This window comes from Clarias gariepinus, chromosome 6 (genome assembly GCF_024256425.1).
Source record: "Clarias gariepinus isolate MV-2021 ecotype Netherlands chromosome 6, CGAR_prim_01v2, whole genome shotgun sequence".
NCBI classification, from domain to species: domain Eukaryota; kingdom Metazoa; phylum Chordata; class Actinopteri; order Siluriformes; family Clariidae; genus Clarias; species Clarias gariepinus.
The window spans coordinates 8,496,738-8,506,147 of NC_071105.1; the positions used below are offsets into that span (position 1 = coordinate 8,496,738).

General features: G+C 38.9%; 1 protein-coding gene across 1 annotated transcript; it reads right to left on the bottom strand.

Moving 5' to 3' along the window:
• Positions 1–1,593: 1,593 nt before the first annotated feature.
• On the bottom strand, positions 1,594–8,945 carry uhmk1 (U2AF homology motif (UHM) kinase 1). Its single transcript, XM_053498236.1, has 8 exons — positions 8,276–8,945; positions 6,610–6,902; positions 6,214–6,405; positions 5,983–6,077; positions 5,058–5,134; positions 4,846–4,944; positions 2,018–2,106; positions 1,594–1,936 (listed from the first exon to the last, which is right to left on the bottom strand). The coding sequence occupies exons 1-8, from the start codon at positions 8,556–8,558 to the stop codon at positions 1,790–1,792; spliced, it is 1,275 nt and encodes a 424-aa protein (XP_053354211.1). The 5' UTR covers positions 8,559–8,945; the 3' UTR covers positions 1,594–1,789.
• Between the last annotated feature and the right edge of the window lie 465 nt (positions 8,946–9,410).

Sequence of the window (9,410 nt, forward strand, 5' to 3'; positions counted from 1 at the left end):
TAATAATAATATGAATATGAATAATAATAATAATAAACACAATTCTAATGAACAGAAAAAGTAAAAAATGAGGCACAACCTCTGTTCAAAATGAGGATCCACCCATCACCTAGAGTATTATTAAATTTCGAATCTTGCCTTGAAAAAAGGAAAGTAAAAAAAACAAAAAAAACATTACATCTACGCGACAAAGCATGATTGTGACTGTAGCGAATAGCACCACAGTGAAGAGCTGCTACAAAGAGAGCAGAATAAATCCATGAGGTGAAGAAGCATTCACAGGTTCAGTGTCATAACTCATAGCGCATGGTGAAGACATCCTGGGAAAAAGCCTTCACAATAATCATTAATCGGTTAACGGGGGTAAAAAAAAAAACTCTTAACCGACAATGTTTGTATTGCATAGCATTTCTCTATAACTCACATTTATTCCACTTGTACACCACAAGTCGGGCAATATACTGTACCTATCCAATTCGTTGAAACTATCTAAGCTTAAAATGTTTAAATAACCTTAAACTGAAAATATACCACTCATTATTATTAATTATTACTATGATGAATCGATTACTGATTGCTAACATGTTCAACTATTGTTTAGAAAAATGTGCGAAATCCGCAACCCTATTTCACACCTAAGCATTTTGTACATACTGTAGATGTAGTTGGAAAGCTGTAGAATTTCTTAAAATGGAAAAAAGGCACATTCTATATTCTGTACACATATATTCATTCCCGAATGCATGTAGTTGTCCAACAGCATGGGACTTTCAGTGTGTGAGGAAATCACACTTATTTATCTAATTGAAATTTGGTAGAATAACGCAGCGTTTTTTAAAAATGCTCTTCCACCAAAAAAACAAAAAAACAAAACTAAATTATAAGATTATAAACTAAATCAGATATTTAAAAAAAAAAGTTGTTTATAAAAAAAAAATAAAAAATTATATCTATTTTGGGTTTTGCTTTTTTTTGTTTTTGATAGAACTAAAGATTGTAGATTTCCCAGACTGCCTCACATTTTTTCTTTTATGAAAACTATTTCGTGAAACCTACACTAAAACGAGCGGCGCTGAAGTGTTTCAGGACGAATGGTCATTTAAATTTGCATCACTCGGTAGAAATTCAAGTTCTACAGTAAATGTACTTCTTTGAAAACCCTAGTAGATAGAAATAACTTCTACAAATTCCAGATCTTTTTGTTTGTGCTGTCTGGCGAAGTAACAATTCTTGTTTCTTTTTACTTTAAGCCAAAAAAAATAAAGTTTTAAACTTCTATACTGTGCAAGCTTTTCTTTTTTTTTTCGTTTGTTTATGAAAATTAGTCTATGTGCAGCCTTATGAATGTTAATTAATATGATTCAAATCTTATCAGGACACAATCCGGATTCAGGATGTGTGTAAACAAAGCATGCTTTTCAGAAACAGCATAAACTAAAGCAGAAAACTGACTTATGTACTGTATATTCCATCTTTTCATTTACATCTTCCATAAGATCTTGCACACACACACACACATATATATATATATATATATATATATATATATATATATATATATATATATATATATGGTGATCTTTCATCTCTCTCTAAAGCATCACAGTTCTTTATTGCATTCTATAAACAAGCATAGAAGAAGACACATTTGCGGGTAGGTGACGTATTCACACTGTATGCGTATGTAGCTCAGAGGCGTGTAACTTATATAGTAAAGGTCACCTTCACAACTAAGAACTGCTCATATGGGAACAGATTGTGTAGACATGTAAGTGGACGTGTCGCCCCCTTACTGCACGGTCTGATACAGATAACCTCTCTTATAGGCACTCAGCGGGTAGAACGTGGCCACCACGAATTTTCCGTCGAAAGTGCGGCCTGTCAGCAGCCTCTGGGCTTCTTTGGAGTCGCCGGCATTGGCGTACTCGACAAAGACCTGCAAGCAGGAAATGACATCATTTAATTTACAAATAAACGCCGGACACATCATTGTTTTATATGATCTCACACTCCTCACCTGGCCTTTACCGGGATTTTCTTTCGGGATCAACAGCGATAAGACTGATCCGTATTTCTGACATTCTTCTCTCATGTCCTCGATAATATCTGGAGCAATAAAAAAAAAGTAGGCAAATAGTTATAATATACAAATTATTTTTATACTAACTTGGCTCCTACAATAAAGATACCCTACATCTCTAAAAGTCGAAAAGAAGACTGTATTATAAACTTACTTGGGGAGAGAAAAAAAACACTCAGACAGGATCACAGAGGTGCCAAAGTCTACTGTTTTGGCCGTTTATGATTTCAGTTTTCTTTCCTGCGGTGATGCTTGAGACCAGAAATCAAGATCATAATAATAATAAATATGATATAATGCAAGTCTCGATTGGCCGAGCTCTCTCAGTGATGGGAGGCACTTAGCGTCTCTCACATCAATCACGGCTCTACAGTCAATCAGGGGCATCTGTAAGCTCAGGCAATCGGAAGGAGCGGATAGCGCTGTCCTCCGAGTATGTCACGCCGCCCCCAACAGGGTGTGAGCGAGCAGTTTGGAGGTTTGTGGTTCGGAGGAAACACATAATGGTTTTCATCCCTCCCTGACTGAGTAATTAGGGAGAGCAAGCAAAAAAAAAAATCCAAACTTTGCCCTTATAATAACGATAAAAACTAGTGTTATTCATGATTTAAAGAAAGAAAAAAAAGCTTATTAGGCGGGTCCAGGTTTTTAAATATGTGCTTTATAACACTTCTTTTTAAATAAGTAATATTTTTGAAACACCACTTGAAATGCTATAAAGTTTAGGAACGACACTTTTTTTTACACACGGAAAGGAATATTAAGGTGACAGTCAGGAGACCACCTCCGGCTCGATTTCAGGTTAAAGAGCAGGAATCAGAGACTACACTGGTCACAGGATCACCAAAACCTGACAGCTAAATAATAGATAAAGACCAGGGGATGCTTTTTCTTATCTTCTAATCTTTCTTAACTGTCCTGTTTTAGTGAGTGTCAGATTTCCTGTTATTCACTGAAAGAGAAGGGGGAACAGAAGTAAAACCTTATATTTCTTCTGCTGCTGCTGTAGCCCGTCCAACTCGAGCCTAATATTTTGAGATGTTTTTTTTGTTCATCACGGTGATAAAGAGTGCTTATTTAAATCCTGTTGGTTTTATGAACCAATCAGGTCCTTTTTTTTAATCTCTCTCACCAATAAGGCGTTTCCACACACGCTGTCTTAAACTGAATATATTTTGCTTTTCACTTCATTCTGACTAAAAACTTGTCGCGTGTGAAATTCCCAGGACATAAGCAGTTACAGAAATACTCTAACCAGCCTTCCAACATCCTGCAACATTTAAACTGGTGTCTAGGTGAGAGTCAGATAAAGTGATCGAGACAACTGTTTTCACAGACAGAAATAAATTCAGGATATAAGATGTATATAGATGTTTAGTCCTAATGTGGGCAGATCAACTGCCTTTGATAACGTCGGAATATGCTGATGTAAGCAGGTGGATGTCACATCACTCTGACATTCTAACGTAAACTAAATCAACCTGTCTGGGTGTGTTTTCAGGTTACAGATTAAGTCTTTAATTTCTTCACGCATTCTTTACATGTTGTAATCGTTCCGTTTTAATATTGTGGGAGAGGCCGTAACAAGAGAAGTAAATTAATCTATACGATCCGCACACCTGACTTGGCACGGGCTCGGGCCTGGCACTGAACATGCCCTACAACCTAAGGGGCTGGGTTTAGGGCGTTGGCTAGGAATCGAACCTGCACCGTCAGCATGGCAGATAAGAAGCCGAACACTGAGCCAAATTTCCTTTTACAAATAAACCTTCCTTTTACACCATGTCTGGGTAATCACAGAAACACTTCCTGTTCACGAGACATAAAGTAAGAAGAGTTCAGGGGAGGAACAGAATCACAAACTTAAACAGCCGTCTCTGCTGGAGACACCTAAAAAAGTTTTCAACTACGCTTTGTCACCGCGTGCGTCTAAATCTCATATTGCTCCTCGCTCACTCCATTAGTTAAGTGGCCTCCCTTTCTGCAGGTTTGTGAAGGGGCGGGGCCGAGGGAATAGGCACCAGCTTTGGAGAGAAGAGCTGGGTCCAGCAATCCCATTAGAAGAGAGCCGTCACGAGTAAACCACACAGGAGCTGCTGCCTACGTGGGCCCACGCTGCCACTCTGCCCGCCACAACCGCTCACCAGCCTGTGCCCGCATGCCAGTGAGGCACTGCCCACAAACCAGCATGTGGACACCATTCCTTCCCTTTTTCCCTTCCTTAACCCTTTAACCCTTTTCCTTCTCCCTTTTTCTTTTCAGAATAAAATGTTCTCTTTTTCATAAGACCTTTCGCCTCATGTCCGTGTTTGTGGTATGAAATAAAGCAAGTACAAACACACAAGTAAAAATTCCTTTTCTGTAACTTTCACCCCCACAAGCACACGCTCACCATGTCTGGGAGGGATCACAGAAGGACTTCCTGTTCATGAGCTACTACGGACAAATCCAGGAGACACAACTTTGAGGTGTCTCTCTGCTTTCAACCACCTGTTCTTTCTTTCTATTCTAATTACAAGCGTACTCTAGATGCATGCACAGATAAAACGGTTAAGGCTGTGGGTTACTGATCGGGGGTCGAGCCCCGGCACCACTGAGATGCCACTGTTGAGCCCTTGAGCAAGACCAAGGGTTCTGACTCCCGCTTTCTATCTGGGATATGCGAAAAAATCTTTTAACTGTGCTGTAAAGTACATGTGACAAGTAATTTAACATAATTATTATTATCATTTGTTTTGCTTAAAAGCTGTAAGAAAAACACTTACCCTCATATTCGTCATCGTTGTGTAAATGGCTGTCGTCGATCACGTTGAGCAGTCTGAGCACGGGCGTGGGCAACAGGACCAAGTCGTCAATGTGAGGAGCTAAGAATGAAAATCATTTTGATTTCTTTGTCAAGCATGTTAGACTCACACTGTACAAGTCTTTTTGTACTAATGCTTGGCTGCTTTCTAAGGCTTACGTTAAACTTTCCTACCGAAAGGGATACTGAAGAAGGGGCTGATCAGTGCAGCTTCGGCTGTGCTTCTGCAGTTTGGGTTGTGATAAAGCATGCTGATGAGAGGAAAAAAAAAGACCTGTGGATGTCATATCACACGGCCATAAACAGCGGTTTATACTGGACCAGTCAAAAGTTTGGACACACCATCTAATTTTTTAAGTGCAATATGTAACTTACTGAGTGCTATATTTCATTCTATTTTTACTTCTATTTATTGTTATTTTTCTTTTAATTTTTTTCTTTAATTTTATTTTTTCCTTTCTTCATAGTCAATTAATTAAAGCAACTGTACAACCAAGACAAAGCAATTTTACTCTGGGATTAAAAAAGTTCTTCGAATTTTAAATCTTTGGTTCGATTTTCATTTTTTTCTACGCTGTAAATCAAAGCGTCTAAAATATTTTAATGCGTGTGGATAAACCCTCTGGTAAACTAAGTACAACTTGATGATATGCCATAATAAATTAATTCAAATAATTATTTGATCGACATTTGTAGCGCTTTTGAAAACAGACATCTTCACAGAGCAGCTGAACAGAAATGCTGAAGGAGATTTAAAAGTATCCCTGATCTTATCTTTATGTTCTACTCTTTCAATCACGCTGCCTTAACAGTATCATCTCCCATTGAGGGATTAATAAACATTTATCTCATCTTATCTTAAACAGAGGCACTAATCCAAACATGTCTCTCTGTATTAGATAAACAAAAACAATTTAGTTAAGAATCGTGATTCCTACAATCTCCACAATGACTGCAAATTTTAAATTTGTAATTATTTATTACATTTACAATAGAGATGCACAGGCTGATCTTTAGTATTATTCTTGTTATTGGAAATAAATCCAAACTTGTGCCCAAATCTTTTGACCGGTACTGTAGATTTGAAGACTTTGCCTACCTTTTGATAAGATCTCTCAGATGGTAAACAGGGATGGCAGGGTAGACCACAGAATTGCTTGAAAAGATGTGATCCACTATTGCAGCACTGTTGTCCTGCAGAGAAACAGTATAAACAGCCTACACACAAAGCTACACTCAGTTCAAAGCTGTTTCCTTTCCACTAAATAATCCCCCCCTAATAATACCAAGATGCTGAGGCAGAGCTACAGCAGCCACCCAATATCCTCACCTTCCATTCCTGAGACTTGACGGTTTCTTTAAGTTTGATTCCTGAGAACATTTCCAGCAGAACGATGCCCAGACTCCACAGATCCACAGCAGTGGTACAGCCCATGTCTGCCTCCAGTCCTTTCTGAGCCAGAGAGTTCTGCAGCTCAGCTTCAGGGGCTCGGTACCCGTCTGTCTGGATGTACTTCACGTCCTGGAAGGAATAAAGTCAGAAAGAAGCTCGCAGCAAGATCGGGAAGCGCCGTAACCTTTTCCTTAGTATGGTCAGTCACTCTTTATTTAGATTTATAAACCTAAAACCATCCAGTACATACAGAATCTATTTAATTCTAGTTTTATTGACACAAAGAGCATGTGGGAAAACTCAGCTCGGCTTAGCTCAGAGCCAACTCCCCACCTGGTGGCCCTCTTTAAAGCTCAGCCCGAAGTCGATCAGCTTGAAGCACTCGTCGTCGGGGCTCCAGAGAATGTTGCGAGGCTTGAGGTCAGCGTGCACGTATCCTTCGCGGTGCAGGAAACACAGCGCCTCCAGGACATCGCGAGCACAGTGTTGGATCAGCCACATGGAGTGGCCCTGGCTGCTGCTTCTCACCAGCAGCTCTGACACACTCACGTCCAGGAGCTCCAGCAACAAGCAGCGGGTCGCGATGCCGAGCACGTTGTGATTGGTGAACACGCCATACAGCGTCACTGCAGATAAAAACACGAATGAATTCCTGGCTGCGTGTTGCGTTAAGTTTTTACTCCGATGCTGTCACTCATTTGTGTGTAATTAAGTACAACTGGATGACATGCCATATAAAATGCATTTAAAATTATTATTTACTCTTAGAGCGCTTAGAAAAATGGACATTGTCGCAAAGCAGCTTAACAGAAATCCTGAAGAAGATTTAAAAGTATCCCTGATCTTGTTCTTATTCTTTTCTCTCTCTCTCTCTCTCTCTGTTACTCCTCCTGTCTGATGAGATGTGATAGCAGAGATCCTGATAACTTCTGCCCTCTAGAGCTTCCTTCACCCGAAAATGTACAGCATATTTATCTTTATGTTTTACTCTTCCAATCATTGCTGCAGTAAAAGTATCATCTCCCATTGAGGGATTAATAAACATTTATCTCGTCTTATCTTGAACAGAGGCAGTAATCCAAACATGTCTCTCTGTCTTAGATACGATGGGAAACAAAAACAATTCGGCTAAGAATTGTGATTCTTATCGCCACGATGACTGCAAAATTAAAATCTTAAATGATTGAATACATTTACAACAGAGATGCACCAGCTGATCAGCCAGTGACTGGAACTGACTGGTTTTTCGGCTTGGTTGACCATAACCACTTGGACATAACCAAGTCTGTGACAAGAAACGCATTTTATGGCGTTGCATTATCAAAACTTACGCGCTTAAAAAGTCTCTGATTGGCTTTTTGTCTTGAAACCCACTCATTACACACACTTAAACTAGTCTCAAAACACCATGTGCGCTAACTAGTCTCGAAACACGCATGCTAGAAGCTCACAATTGCTCAACACCCACTCAAGACTTTTGAAGCAGTAAAACGTCACCGTTATAATCCTACAAGTGGTACACTCTAAACTTTAATCACGCTAGCATTCCTTCCGTGTGGTAGGAGTGAATCATTTGTGAATCAAGTGTGTTTAGAAGTAATAACTATGGTGGATAACACGTGCTGCTTAGTAACAATGTAGATTTTTTGCTTAATTTAATTTAAAAGTTAAATGTTAAATGTATTTGAAGTTATGTTTAAATAATGCACTTTGTTTTTATGTGAGAAAACTAATATTATAAGAAGCAGGCGACATTTAATTACTTATTAAACTTTTTTGTAAGATTTAAAATTCTAACAAAATCAGAGAAAAATCTAATATTGAGTGGGGATATTTATAAAATCATGACACTTATGGAATCAAAATTTTTTATCGTATCATGATGGTATCGGGTGGTGACTGGGTTACTGGTCATCATCGTCAGTGCCATGATACGCACCAGATCAGATCAGAACAAATGATTCGTGTAACCGATGTATGTCGTGTGAACGAGGCGTACCGATATTCTTGTGGCCCTGGATGTCCTCCAGCACGACTCGTTCTTTCTGATAGCCGTAATCTCCACCCTGTGCGTCCAGTAGAAACTCTTTGACAGCAGCAGTGCTGGACCTGGCTGAGCTCACACGGTACACTGAGGCAGAACCTCCCTGCCCTAACCGAGCCTGGACCTTCCACATCTCGCCAAAGATTTCAAACAGAACCGGCTGCATGACCTGATCCACTTTCTCCACACTCCCAGCTGCTGCACTTAGTCCCTGCGGGTTCTGCTTTGGACTGGACATTTCTGCACTCTTACTGATCTGCAGTCAGCTAGCATTGAGAAACTGGAAAAAACATTAAAAACAAAAAAGCACTAGGATCTGACACGGATATGACTAGCAGGGCGGGTTCATGAAAGGCTTTAGGCGCTCAGGGTTCTGGTTCTGGTTCGGTTAGCACCTCCTGTGGCTAAGCTAACGCTTCCTGGAGATTTAGCAAACTAACTTAGCGTTGTCGCACTTTATGAATAAATAAATAAACCAGGTTCATTATTAAACCCGGCATACTGCACAAAAAATATATATATATATATACACCTTACAGCCTAAACAACCGAGTTCTTATTGTAACAAGTTAAGTTAAATTAGGCTCAGAGCATGTAAACACTTTGGGCTTTGTTTTGGCGGCCATTTTCCCGGAAGTGACGTCACTCTCTGAGGAGGATCTACTTCCGCATTGCGTTTAGTACAAAAAAATACAATTACAATATTAAAAGTATAAAACCACAAGATTCAGGTTTAAAAGATCGAGTTCAAAAAGTATCCACAGTTAAATAGAAGTTATACAATATAAAGAAATTTCCAAAATAAAACGTATATAAATAAATAATACAGAGTAAACCAACAAATAAACAAACAAACAAATAAAATAGCAGAAAACATTACAGTGTTCCACTGACTAAATCAGAATGTAGAGACAATAGCAGAGAACATTTATGATTTTCTACTAGATTTTTAAAGGGTTTGAAAGGTTTCGTATTTTACCATCAGAGAGGTTTTTATAAACGTATAACTTTTCCATTAAAATACTGAAATTGACGATATATGTAAATGATTTTTTACTGTGCCGGAAAATGATAATTATGTCATTTTAAT